We start from the raw sequence: 13,449 nt of genomic DNA, 5'->3' as shown, positions 1-13,449 counted from the left end.
TTCTTGGTATGATGAGTGAATTTTGAATATCCTGTAAACATTTTGGGTATTATACTAGGAGACTCCGGATCCTATATAGTCTTTTGTGGGTCTTTGTTTTTGTTTTTTTAAGCAGTCTCCTACTGAGGTATAGCCCAAGGGCAAGGTGAACGTGGGTGTTCAGCTTCCTATTGAATCCCAATGCTACCAACCGAGCAAAAATGACACACAGACTCACAGTGCCTTACTGGAGGTAGCAATCCAGGTTTCCCTTTAGCCCTGTTGACATCTTCCTGGTGAAAAAGGGGCACCAATTTCCACTTTCTCACCAATTCCAAGTGTGGGTATAAATGAAGCTCCCTGCTAAGCCCCACTGTCACCAGGAAGGGGAAAAGCTAAAAGCTGGTATGTCTTGTGACTACAGTTCAGGGGCAGAAGCTCAACTCCCTGTTGACTCTAGGAGTGGGGAGTGGGTGAGTGCCTCCCACTCCTTGGTTTATGGTGGCAGGAGGTACAGGCCTGGTTCACACTGGGTTCCATTCCAGTGACACAGGGCGTGTGCTTTGGGAATCGCCCCTGACTCATCACATCTCTTTGCTGCCAGGTAGGAATGGTGGCTCCTTTTACCTCTGGGACTTGCTGGCCCTACTCCCATGGGACAAGTGGAACACTGCCTATTTTTGCTGGGGGACAGAAACTCAACTCCACCCTTAGCTCTGCCCACACTACCCAAGAGGAGAATCAGAACACAATCTGCTTCTACTGGGTGAAGAAGAGAGTCTGCTCCTCACGTGGCCCCACAGACACTATCCCCAAAGGAAAATTGACCCATGCCTCCTTCCATTGAGAAGGGGAAGGCAGAACAGCTCCTTCCTTGGTTCCACCAACACTACCTGAGCCTGGGAATAAGCTTCTGCTATGCAGGGGACAGAAGACTAGCCCTGCTCAGACGTCACACCTCCCAAAGCGGAATCAGAGTGTCACCTGCATGTGGCAAGAGCAATCTCTTGGAGATCTTTTTTCCTCTGCCTTTTGTTCATTCCAGGGTGGCACCTTCTACAGCACCCTTTCTGGACTATATGGTTGGCAATGAGGAAAACCAGGGGAATCACTGGCATATTCCTCAAGTCCTGAGACTCCCGTGCAACCTGCCTTCTCTTTTCCACCTTTCTGAATCTTCCTATGCTTGTTTGTTATGTTATGTCCATGTTTTTAGGAAGGAGGAGGGCTGGGAAGAATGGGCATACTCTACCTTTGTCACAAATACAAGTGCCTCATTTTATCAGAGCAACTTTAACACTTTATTCTTTAAGATGTTTTCCTACCCTGTTTTCACATTACACAGCAACCTCTTTGAAAGCACTGGACTATGTCTCTTCACCATTCACCTTCCCAGGAATACCAACCAAGAAGAAACAGGAATGGATCCCAGCACTTAGAAACATGTTCTATTCAACCAATTAATACATATTCTGCAAACTCCCACACAAAATGTTGACTTCTTCCTTTTTCTCCCTCTTTTTATCTTATACACATGTATTTACATATACAGTTTATTACATAACAGTTACTGAGTCAGATTCAAGAAACAGAAAGACAAGTAAGACCTAATCTTTGTTCTTGAGGGCTTTGCCATCCATCAGGATAGAGTCACACACAGGGACGTTAGAGGACAGTTTGGCAAGTGCCAGGAAATAGATGTGAACAAACAGGGAAGGGAAAGGAGAGTGTGTTGACTAATTCTTCCAGAGTGAGATGGCAAAGGCAGTTAAGATGGGCCCTGGGGAATAGATGAAGGGCAGGGCATGGGCAAGACACACAGCTATGGGAGAATAAAATTGTCTGGGGAAGATGAGGGGCTGAATCAGGACAGGATACTGCGTAGAAGCTAAGAAACTTATTTCCCTCTTTTACTATTATCAATAAAGCTGGTAATTTCATTTTTTCACTTGCCCTGATATGAGTATCAAGCTACCCAGCAACTCCTAGTCTTAAGAATGATTTCCTCATACAAATATTTACTTCTCATGGATCTCATTTTCAAACCCTGTCTTCCTTGCCCACTCTCCATTACCTTCAGTGGGAGGCTTGTTTCTTTCCCAAAACTTTCTGCTGGAAGTTGCCTTCTTTTATCTCCAGCCCAGGCATTAAAAAGTGTAGAGACGTGAGAGATCAGTAGAACTGGCAAAGTATAGACCCCTGAGAAGCCATTACTCCATGTAAGCATTAGGACCCATTAATCTTTCTTATTGTCTATGAGTTTCTTGTAATTTCATTAACAGTGATTTGGGATTTACAAGAATGGAATAATATTGCCAGTAAGTTTAAAATAACAAGGACATCTTCCTTGTTTAATGCAGAACAATTTAATCTTGCTCTGTTCCAGGTAAGGAAAGAAGGGATTCCCTTGGCAATGAAGAGGTGAGATTCAAAACACAATCCTTGGATTTTCTGTGTGGCCCACAGGAAGGCACGGTCAGTATATCTGTCAGATAAATGTGGCAGATGGTCACCAATGGAATACTACTTCTTTCTAATGCAAGGATGAGAGGACTCTGAGTAACTCCAAGGGGACATCTCAAAGAGAGTCATATTCCATCACAGCCAGTACATTTTGAAATATTTAGTTGAACAATTTCAACGTGTAGTCTAAGGGGCACTAGGTCCATTAGATAATCCAAGAGAAGGAGTTCGAAGAAATATTAACCTACTGTTTTCTAAAAATATTTGGCCACAGAACCCTTTTACTCTATGACACTCTATTAAAATCCCAAAGGATGCATGACCTACCAACACCTTTTGGAAAATCCTAACCTGATCAGATAATCCATTTTACAAAGGATGAAAGTGCTCTCCCTCTCTCCATCTCCCCAAATTTAATTAATTTGCTCAAGGTCACCCCACTAGTTCCCAGGAGAGCTAGGACTAACTTCTAGTACTCCTTCAATGCTGCCACACTCCTTTACCAGAGGAACCTTTTCTAAATGGGAATTTAATCATACTGGACTTCCTGAGAAACAGCAAGATCATTAGTCACTTAATGTTAGTTATGTTTGAAAGCTTTCCCACTAAAGGGTTGACCTGAGAGAGGTTAGTATTATATGTCTCTCCTTTCAAGCAGCTATTTCAAGGTTGGTTTTACCTGGAGTAAAAGGAAATTTCTGTCTGTTTGGAAGAGTTCCATCTTGAAGATATTTCAATATTTCTTGCCACAGCACCCTTTCTGGGCTTGGTATTTTTAGCTCACTGTTTTCTATTTTGGCAGCTGAGAAGCTGCAGTTTGTAATTTTACCTTCAGCTTCATATTTCTTCTTAAAAGTGAATACAATGTCCTGTTTATAATAATAAAATCACTAGTTGGCAGAACGACATTAAATGGAAAAAAAAAGAGAGAGAAAGCAATTGGAAAATTTAGAGCAAGCAATTTTAAGTGCCAAGTTTCACATTTGTAATGGTCCGGTGGAGGTCACTGGGCATCCTTTTTATTGAGGGGATAGTGAAGAAATAGATATACACAAGTTCTCCTGTGAAAAACTATAGATACCACCTCCACTTCAAGGAAGCTCAGGTTTTACTAAAAAGTGATGTGATCCAAACTTCCACAATATTACTAACTATAGGAAAAATATAAAAATCATTTTAGCATGGTATTTTCCCCCTCCAATATTTAGGTTTTCATTTTCCACTTTAATTGAGCTTTTAAGCTTCAGTTTCCTGTTCCAGTTTAGCAACAAAGGAAACAAAATAATAAGAATGAAATTAGAAATAAGTGGAGCCTGTCTCAGAAACAACCTTCGGGTTTCTTGGGCTTCTGGTGCAACCCCCTACAAGCAGTTTCCTTGGATCCAGTCTCTTCCTGATCCCCAAAGCCCTGCTGTATTAGTGCTGCTTGCTCTTTGCTCTTCTTTAACCTCAGATGCCCTGCTGAAGAGAGCTGCAGGTCTAGGCCATGCAAACAGGGATTCTCCAGAGACTAGAGGTGAAGGTCCAGAAAAATGGTGCTCACGATCAGAAGGGCCAGATCACCCCTAGGAGTTCACACCAGCCTTCCTTCTTGAAAATTGCTAACCAGCCATTTTTCTTTTCAAAATAAACACTATTTCTCTCAACTTCAGTTTGCAAAATATTACCCCAATTCCACTGGACTAAAAAACTGGAATTTTACTGACATAATTGGATTATGAGGTTTAAAGATTGATGGAACTTTTCTGTTCCAAATATAATCATTCAAATACCAAACCTAAACGGGTATGTAGAAGTCCTTACATAGCTAGAGCCAGAGGAACGCTGCAGGATGCATGGCAGAGTGGCCGAGCAGCAGGGGTCAAGAAGCTATCAAAAGCATAGGAGTTGTGAGCCCTGGTATTGAAGGATCTGGGAGTCTTACAGGAATGTATCACCTTTTCTGCAGCCACATCCTATCACTAAATGAAGACTGCTTTAGTCCCTTTAGCTCCCTCTATGCCTGCTCACTTTTCAGATACCGGTTCAAGCACCAGTGCCCTTGGCAGTGGCTCATACTGGTATCATATTGGTATCATTGTGCCATACTTTGCTGTAATTTGTCTCCCTGAGAAAGAATAAAGTCCTAAAGAACAAGAACTGGGCCTTTTTTGTCTCTGTATTTCCAGTAACTAACTTAGAATTAGGCATACATTACATATATCCATATAAAAATAATATGTATAAATAGATGTATATAGGACAGAAGACAGGAAAAGGAAAAAGACATAGAGGGTTTCATTTAGGAGTTTACAGAATATGTATTAATTTATTCATGTTTTTTAGTGGGTGCTCGGACTCATTCCAAATTCCTGTGACATTCCTAGGAAAGTAATGTTGATAAAAACCTCTTTGAAGGCACTGCACCTCTGAGCAGAAGAAATCACATACTACAAACGCTCGTACCAAGCAACTCTCCCCTCTGGCACAATCCCACCCAATTATCGAATCTCCACTACCCATGGATGGTATTCAATTAATATTTGTCAGCTGAAAAACTAAGTGAATCTATCTTAAGACTGAAGAGAAGGAAAAGGTAACCAGATCAAAAGACTTCAGCATACCACAGACTTCTCTTTATGTTCATTTTTTATTGTAAAAAGTAAGCAGTTAACTGATTACATACATAAATACATAAAAAATTAATCTTGGTGCCCTCATAAGGTATATGGCAGGTATATGGCAGGAGTTAAGTGAAGTGTCCAGAAAAAAGCGTCAGTGTTCCAGAACAGAAAGCCAATGACACTTGCGTCCTCATTACTTCCTGTGCTTTCAGCCAACTGTGATCAATGGGATTTGCTCATGCCACATACATGGATTTATGGAAATTACTTAGTTTCAGCTAAACTAATCCTTACAAAATAGGCAAGTGGCTAAAAAAGATTATTACAAAGATCCACAGACTGAAGATACTACTAAACTAATAATACTAATTCTACTAATACTATAGTACCAATAGTACTAATACTACTACTAAAATGGCAAAGTTGACATTTCTTCTGCCCCTAATATAAATTCATCACCAGCCACATGTATGATTTCAAAACAATGACTGCCAACCATATGCTACCCAACGGATCCTTAGAAAAAAATAAAAACACTTAATCTGTTACTTCAAGGTAAAGGCGACATTTTAACAAGAAAAAAAATACTGATTTTTGAACAAAAAAAAAAAAACAAAAAAACTCAGGTTTTGAAGACAACATTTTTAAAAAGGGCATTTGAAATGTCATAAATTTGGAGACCTAAAACAATCTAAGCCTAAGACTGCACTACTGCAAAACTACTCATATCTATACACTTAAACTTTGTGAGAGAATTTTCTACCTATTTTTTCAAGATGCCAACTGAAGAATAACCAAAGACTATGAACCTATTTTTTAACTCTAAAAATATAGCACCTTTCAATTAGTTCACAAGAACTGACTGACATCATGAAAGATGAAAATTTATTAGCTGGATTGTATTTCTGAATATAATCAGTGAATAGGACTAAAACATGAATATTATGATTTAGTAATTTCAATTATCGTCTTCTGAGGTATCTTTTTCAGTTACGATAACCATTAAATCTAAAACTAAGTATCAAAATATACAGAACTTATAAACAGAACTTTGTGTTTCTATATAACAGGTTGTGAAAACAAAAATTTTAAAAAAACATGAATTTCAATCACACTGCTCTCATCAAAAGTAAAATTATGAATGTGAACAGCTTACTATACCTTTTTAAAGGAAAGTATCTTCAAAATTTATTTTATTCTCATTTTTCCACTTTTATGTATATTTATAATGTACATAATAAATAAGAAAAGTGGTAAATATGCTTGTGATTATAAAATAAAGACATAAATGTTATTGGGAATGCATGTTTCAAAAAACTTTAGAGATTACTACTTTAGGTATTGGGAAACAGTTGAAAGATTTTAAGCTAAAGGAGTAAAAGAAATCAGATTTGAATTTTAGAAACATAATCCTAGCGATAATAGGCAATGAAAACGTGTTGGGAGGTTAAAGTGATAAAAAAAAAAAATCAGGGGCGCCTGGGTGGCTCAGTGGGTTAAGACGCTGCCTTCGGCTCGGGTCATGATCTCAGGGTCCTGGGATCGAGCCCCGCGTCGGGCTCTCTGCTCAGCGGGGAGCCTGCTTCCTCCTTTTCTGCCTGCCTCTCTGCCTGCTTGTGATCTCTCTCTGTCAAATAAATAAATAAAATCTTTAAAAAAAAAAAATCACTGATACTATGCTCAAAGCAGTATACTACAGCTCGTCCTATAAGCTCCCTGGATCTTTGGATCCTTGCACAGCACACACAAGCATATTTTAACAGAGGTCTTCTGCAGAGCAAGGCCTCCTGTTCTGTGGTCTAACTCAGAGGCAACTGGGGCCAAAGAAAAAGGCAACATGGAGCCACCCGAGTGGAACTGAGAACACGTGGGGCTGGCGGACTGTTGAAATGCCTTATTTATCTGTAGGCTAAGAATCAGGCTAAAAAAGATCAATCACATCTCTTTTCTGACAGTCCCATGTATAATTTTTAAAAGATATAAAAGTTATTTTAAAAAATAATTTGGGGGCACCTGGGTGGCTCAGTGGGTTAAGGCCTCTGCTTTCGGCTCAGATCATGATCCCAGGGTCCTGGGATTGAGCCCTGCATCGGGCTCTCTGCTCAGTAGGAAGCCTGCTTCCCCCTCTCTCTCTGCCTGCCTCTCTGCCTACTTGTGGTCTCTCACTGTCAAATAAATAAATAAAATCTTAAAAAAAAATAATTTGTAAAATAGAGCAATTTAAAAAATGAAGTGAAATACTGCCCCTCCCTACCTCCTACTACCCTACCAAGTCCACTCATGATCACGACTGTCGATGTTCAATGTATTTCCTTCCAGACCATTTTCTATGCATATATATTTTTGTATATGCATATATATGTATGCATGGGTATATGCTTTTGGACAGTATTTTTATATTCTTTGGCTTTATTAAAAATAGGCTCATATTCACACTGTTTTGAAACCTGTTTCTTTTACTTGGCAACAGATGACAACCACCCCTTTAGGACAGTCCACATGGATCTAGTTCCTGTTTGGCAGCTGCAGGGAACGCAACCTGGCTGGTATGACAAGGTTATTTAACCATACCTTTGCTGGGGTGCCTGGGTGGCTCAGACGATTGAGTGTCCGATGTTTGCTGTAGGCTCAGGTCATAATCTCAGGGTCATGGGACTGAGTCCCAAGTTGGGCTCTGCACTCAGCAGGGAGTCTGATTGAGACTCTCCCTCTGCCCCTACCATGCCTGTGTACCCTCTCTCTATCTCTCAAATAAATAAATAATTTTTTTTAAAAAAAGTCATCCCTTTGTTGAGGGACATGAACAGTGTCACTTTTACAAAAGAGCAGCAATGAACATTCTTGTACATCTATCCTTGTACACTTTGAGTAGGATGGGTTTCTTGAAGTCAAGTTTTTGGGTGAAAGGGTAGGTACATTTCAAATGTTGATAGTTACTGCGGAATGACTAGACTGACTTAAACTTCAAACAATGAAGTTCAACCATTCATTCTTACTAGGGTTTTTTTTTTGTTTTGTTTTGTTTTTTGTTTTTAAAGATTTTAATTATTTGTCAGAGAGAGAGAGGGAGAGAGAGCGAGCACAGGCAGACAGAATGGCAGGCAGAGACAGAGGGAGAAGCAGGCTCCCTGCTGAGCAAGGAGCCCGATGCGGGACTCAATCCCAGGACACTGGGATCATAACCTGAGCCGAAGGCAGCTGCTTAACCAACTGAGCCACCCAGGTGTCCTTAGATTTTTTTTTTTTTTAATAGATTCCAAGATTTAGGGAAAGACCTCAGCAAACAAGCCCTTCAATTTGTATATGAGAAAATGATGGTTCAGACAGAGTGGTTTGGGCCCAAGACCCCAAAGCCCCTGATGAGATCACGGACCAGCAGGAGTTCCACGAGTGGTGGTTACTACTGAAAGCCAGGACAGCAACTTGAGTTAAGTGACTACAAATATAAACGTGTGGTCCATCAGAGCTACTAACGAGAAGGAAAGGGGACTGTCATCTCCTTTTCCTTGCCTACCCTTTGCAAGAAAAGAAAAAAAGCATTTGTATCTTAAAGGAAAAAGATACAATAGCAAGAGGGAGCAGAGAAAGAGGATTCTTGAACTAGATGGAGTAAGGGGCACCAAGAGCGAAGGAATCATAAGTTCAGCTGCATGAAGTGAGCAAGTGTGGTGGAAAAGACTCTGACATGGGATGACCTTAGCAGAAAACCTTCCACAGCCTCAGTGGGTTGTATGAAAAGTTTCTTGGTTCTAAATATCTCCATGTGGCATCCAAAATGAATGCCAGTACTGAAACCAAATTCTGAAGAGAAATATCAGAAAAGAACTAACATCCCACAATGAAGAAACATCTTCAAAGAAGATGTTGTTATAAAAATACCACAAAAGTACTTTCCAACAAATTCCAGACCTAAAAGTAAAGCTTTAAAATGAAGCTCCAAGCACAGAAGCTTTGAACCCTTTGCTCTGTGCCTGAAGAGGCCCGTTTAAAGGAAGGTACTTCTGACCAGATAACATTGTTGTTATTCCATCAGACCTAAGGGGACATAACAATGAGAAAAAGAGATGGCAACTGTATCTTCTGAAATTAGAATGGTCAAGAACAAATGGGAGCAGGCTTTTTCTATAAAGGGCCACAGGGCCCTTCCCAGGCCATATGGTCTCTGTTGCAATTATTCAACCCTAATGCTGCAGTGCACAAAGACAGACATAAACAAAATATAACCAAATAAGCATGGCTGTGTTCCAATACAATTTAATGGATACTGAAATTTGAATTTCATATAATTTTCATGAAAGATTATTTTGTTTTGATTTTTTTTTCAGTCATTTAAAAATATAAAAACCATGCTTAGCTCATAGGCTATCCATAAATAGGCAGTGGGCTGGATTTAGCATGTGGGCCATACTTTGCCCACCTCTGGTACAGAGCACTTAAGTCTCAACTGAACTGAATTTGAAAGTTGGTAGAAAGATGGAAACATCTGAGGTCCATCCCTAAGAAAGTGAAGTTAGAAGACAGAAAGGTAGAAACATGTTCTTAAAGAGTTTCAGACATTTACCTTAAATCTCTTCTCTTGCTGAATTCCTCTGGTGGGATTGTCCAGGGCAGGCCTTGAGGGAGACAGTCTAGAACTTCGGAAGAGAAATCAGAGAAATCCACACCATACTCTGTTAGTATTCCTTCTGTTTCAGGCTCAATTTCACCAGCCTGACCAAGGCTCTTAGACAGCTGCCTGTGAACAGGACAGAGAGGAACAAGTATGTCAGTGAATAAATAAGACCATAGGCATCCGTTTCCTCTCTAAAAGTGAGGGTAGTGAGCAAATCTTCAAAACCTCCTGTCTTTCCCCAGCAAGAACACCATCACCCGTGAATGGGGGCTGAGGGGTAAGCAGAAGAGACAATGATACTCTTATCCTGTTAGATCCCTAACTAGAGTATAATTTTAACTTTCTTCAGGAATTCTGATGTGGGGAGTTGGGCCAGATGGCCTTTCTTGGGCTTCCTGCAATTGTTTTTCTTGAAAAAGTCAAACTGAGGGGCACCTGGGTGGCTCAGTGGGTTAATGCCTCTGCCTTCGGCTCAGGACATGATCTCAGGGTCCTGGGATCAAGCCCTGCATCGGGCTCTCTGCTCAGCGGGGAGCCTGCCCCCCCACCGCCCCCGCCTGCCTCTCTGCCTGCTTGTGATCTCTGTCTGTCAAATAAATGAATAAAATCTTTTAAAAAAAGTCAAATTGATATTATTAAAAGCTTTTGTCAATCCCTTCTCTTACAAACACCTTTAGAGACAATTCTGATTAGCCCAGTTTGCTGTTAAATCATTAGTTTCACAGTGCCTATACCTTTTTTTAAAAAAGATTTTATTTATTTATTTAATAGAGAGAGAGATCACAAGTAGGCAGAGAGGCAGGCAGAGAGAGAGGGGGGAAGCTGGCTCCCCGCTGAGCAGAGAGCCCGATGCGGCGCTTGATCCCAGGACCCCGAGATCACCACCTGAGCAGAAGGCAGAGGCTTAACCCACTGAGCCACCCAGGCGTCCCACAGCACCTATATCTCAAGTCACACTCACTAGATTAGATCAGACACATATTTTTTTCACAATTCTAATTTTTACCTTAATATTTTAAACTATTTTATCTGAACACACTACTAATATATTTTCACTGTAAGAAGTTAGATAATACAGAAATGCATCATGAAGAAAATTAAAATTAATAGCAATCTCACTTGGAAAAATGTCATTCACATTTTGGGGTCTTGGCCCATTAAAAGTAAGTTGCTCTATTAGAAGTAAATGACTGTATATTTTTTCCTGTTTTGTTGAAGATTATTTGACCATAGAGTTGAGGGTCCATTTCTGGGCTCTCTACTCCGTTCCACTGGTCTATGTGTCTGTTTTTATGCCAGTACCATGCTGTCTTGGTGATCACAGCTTTGTAGTAAAGCTTGAAATCAGGTAACGTGGTGCCCCCAGTTTTATTTTTGTTTTCAACATTTCCATAATGATTTGGGGTCTCTTCTGATTCCATACACATTTTAGGATTATTTGCTCCAGCTCTTTGAAAAATACCAGTGGTATTTTGATCGGAATGGCATTAAAAGTATAGATTGCTCTAGGAGTATAGACATTTTAACAATGTTTATTCTTCCGATCCAAGAGCATGGAATGGTCTTCCATCGTTTTGTGTCTTCAATTTCTTTCATGAGTGTTCTGTAGTTCCTCGAGTATAGTTCCTTTACCTCTTTGGTTAGGTTTATTCCCAGGTATCTTATGGTTCTTGGTGCTATAGTAAATGGAATTGATTCTCTAATTTCCTTTTCTGTATTTTCATCGTTAGTGTATAAGAAAGCCACTGATTTCTGTACATTGACTTTGTATCCTGCCACGTTGCTGAATTGCTGTACGAGTTCTAGTAGTTTGGGAGTGGAGTCTTTTGGGTTTTCCATATAAAGAATCATGTCATCTGCGAAGAGAGAGAGTTTGACTTCTTCATTCCAATTTGGATACCTTTTATTTCTCTTTGTGGTCTGATTGCTGTTGCTAGGACTTCTAATACTTGTTGAACAAGAATGGTGAGAGTGGGCATCCTTGTCGTGTTCCTGATCTCAACGGGAAGGCTGCAAGCTTTTTCCTATTGAGGATGATATTTGCTGTGGGTCTTTCATAGATAGATTTTGTGAAGTTCAGGAATGTTCCCTGTATCCCTATACTTTGAAGCGTTTTAATCAGGAATGGATGCTGAATTTTGTTAAATATACAGTGGAAAAAAGTCTCTTCAATAAATGGTGCTGGGAAAACTGGACAGCTATATGTAGAAGAATGAAACTCGACCATTCCCTTACACCGTACACAAAGATAAACTCAAAATGGATAAAAGACCTCAATGTGAGACAGGAATCCATCAGAATCCTAGAGGAGAACATAGGCAGTAACCTCTTCGATATCAGCCACAGCAACTTCTTTCAAGATATGTCTCCAAAGGCAAAGGAAAGAAAAGCGAAAATGAATTTTGGGGACCTCATCAAGATCAAAAGCTTCTGCACAGCAAAGGAAACAGTCAACAAAACAAAAAGGCAACCCACGGAATGGGAGAAGATATTTGCAAATGACAGTACAGACAAAAGGTTGATATCCAGAAACAGCACGGAGGTTCCTCAAAATGTTGAAAATAGAACTGCCCTATGACCCAGCAATTGCATTACTGGGTATTTACCCTAAAGATACAAACGTAGTGATCCAAAGGGGCACGTGCACCCGAATGTTTATAGCAGCAATGTCCACAATAGCCAAACTATGGAAAGAACCTAGATGTCCATCAACAGATGAATGGATAAAGAAGATGTGGTATATAAACACAATGGAATACTATGCAGCCATCAAAAGAAATGAAATCTTGCCATCTGCGACAACATGGATGGAACTAGAGTGTATCACGCTCAGCGAAATAAGTCAAGCGGAGAAAGACAACTATCATATGATCTCCCTGATATGAGGAAGTGGTGATGCAACATGGGGGCTTAAGTGGGTAGGAGAAGAATAAATGAAACAAGATGGGATTGGGAGGGAGACAAACCTTAAGTGACTCTTAATCTCACAAAATAAACTGAGGGTTGCTGGGGGGAGGGGGGTTGGGAGAAGGGGGGTGGGGTTATGGACATTGGGGAGGGTATGTGCTTTGGTGAGTGCTGTGAAGTGTGTAAACCTGGCGATTCACAGACCTGTACCCCTGGGGATAAAAATATATGTTTATAAAAAATAAAAAAAATTTTTAAAAAAAGGTTGATATCCAGGATCTATAAAGAACTCTTCAAACACAACACACACACACAAAAATGAAGACATACAAATGGCTATCAGACACATGAAAAAATGTTCATCATCACTAGTCATCAGGGAGATTCAAATTAAAACCACATTGAGATACCACCTTACACCAGTTAGAATGGCCAAAATTAGCAAGACAGGAAACAACATGTGTTGGAGAGGATGTGGAGAAAGGGGAACCCTCTTACACTGTTGGTGGGAATGCAAATTGGTACACCCACTTTGGAGAACAGTGTGGAGATTCCTTAAGAAATTAAAAATAGAGCTTCCCTATGACCCTGTCATTGCACTACTGGGTATTTACCCCAAAGATACAGATGTAGTGAAAAGAAGGGCCATCTGTACCCCAATGTTCATAGCAACAATGGCCATGGTCGCCAAACTGTGGAAAGAACCAAGATGCCCTTCAACGGATGAATGGATAAGGAAGATGTGGTCTGTACACACTATGGAGTATTATGCCTCCATCAGAAAGGATGAATACTCAACTTTTGTAGCAACATGGACGGGACTGGAAGAGATTATGCTGAGTGAAATAAATCAAGCAGAGAGAGTCAATTATCATATGGTTTTAC

At 40.2% G+C, this 13,449-nt stretch overlaps 1 protein-coding gene across 1 annotated transcript in view; it reads right to left on the bottom strand.

Annotated features, from left to right (window-relative positions):
* DIS3L2 (DIS3 like 3'-5' exoribonuclease 2) overlaps positions 1-13,449 on the bottom strand; it is a 366,805-nt gene that overhangs the window by 160,312 nt on the left and 193,044 nt on the right. Inside the window, exon 9 of the mRNA XM_044241854.1 lies at positions 9,607-9,780. Within this exon, the coding sequence (XP_044097789.1) occupies positions 9,607-9,780 (174 nt within the window). The remainder of the gene's footprint in view (positions 1-9,606; positions 9,781-13,449) is intronic.

The sequence above is a fragment of the Neovison vison genome, chromosome 3 (genome assembly GCF_020171115.1).
Source record: "Neovison vison isolate M4711 chromosome 3, ASM_NN_V1, whole genome shotgun sequence".
Classification (NCBI taxonomy): domain Eukaryota; kingdom Metazoa; phylum Chordata; class Mammalia; order Carnivora; family Mustelidae; genus Neogale; species Neogale vison.
This window is presented reverse-complemented; position numbering and strand designations above follow the sequence as displayed.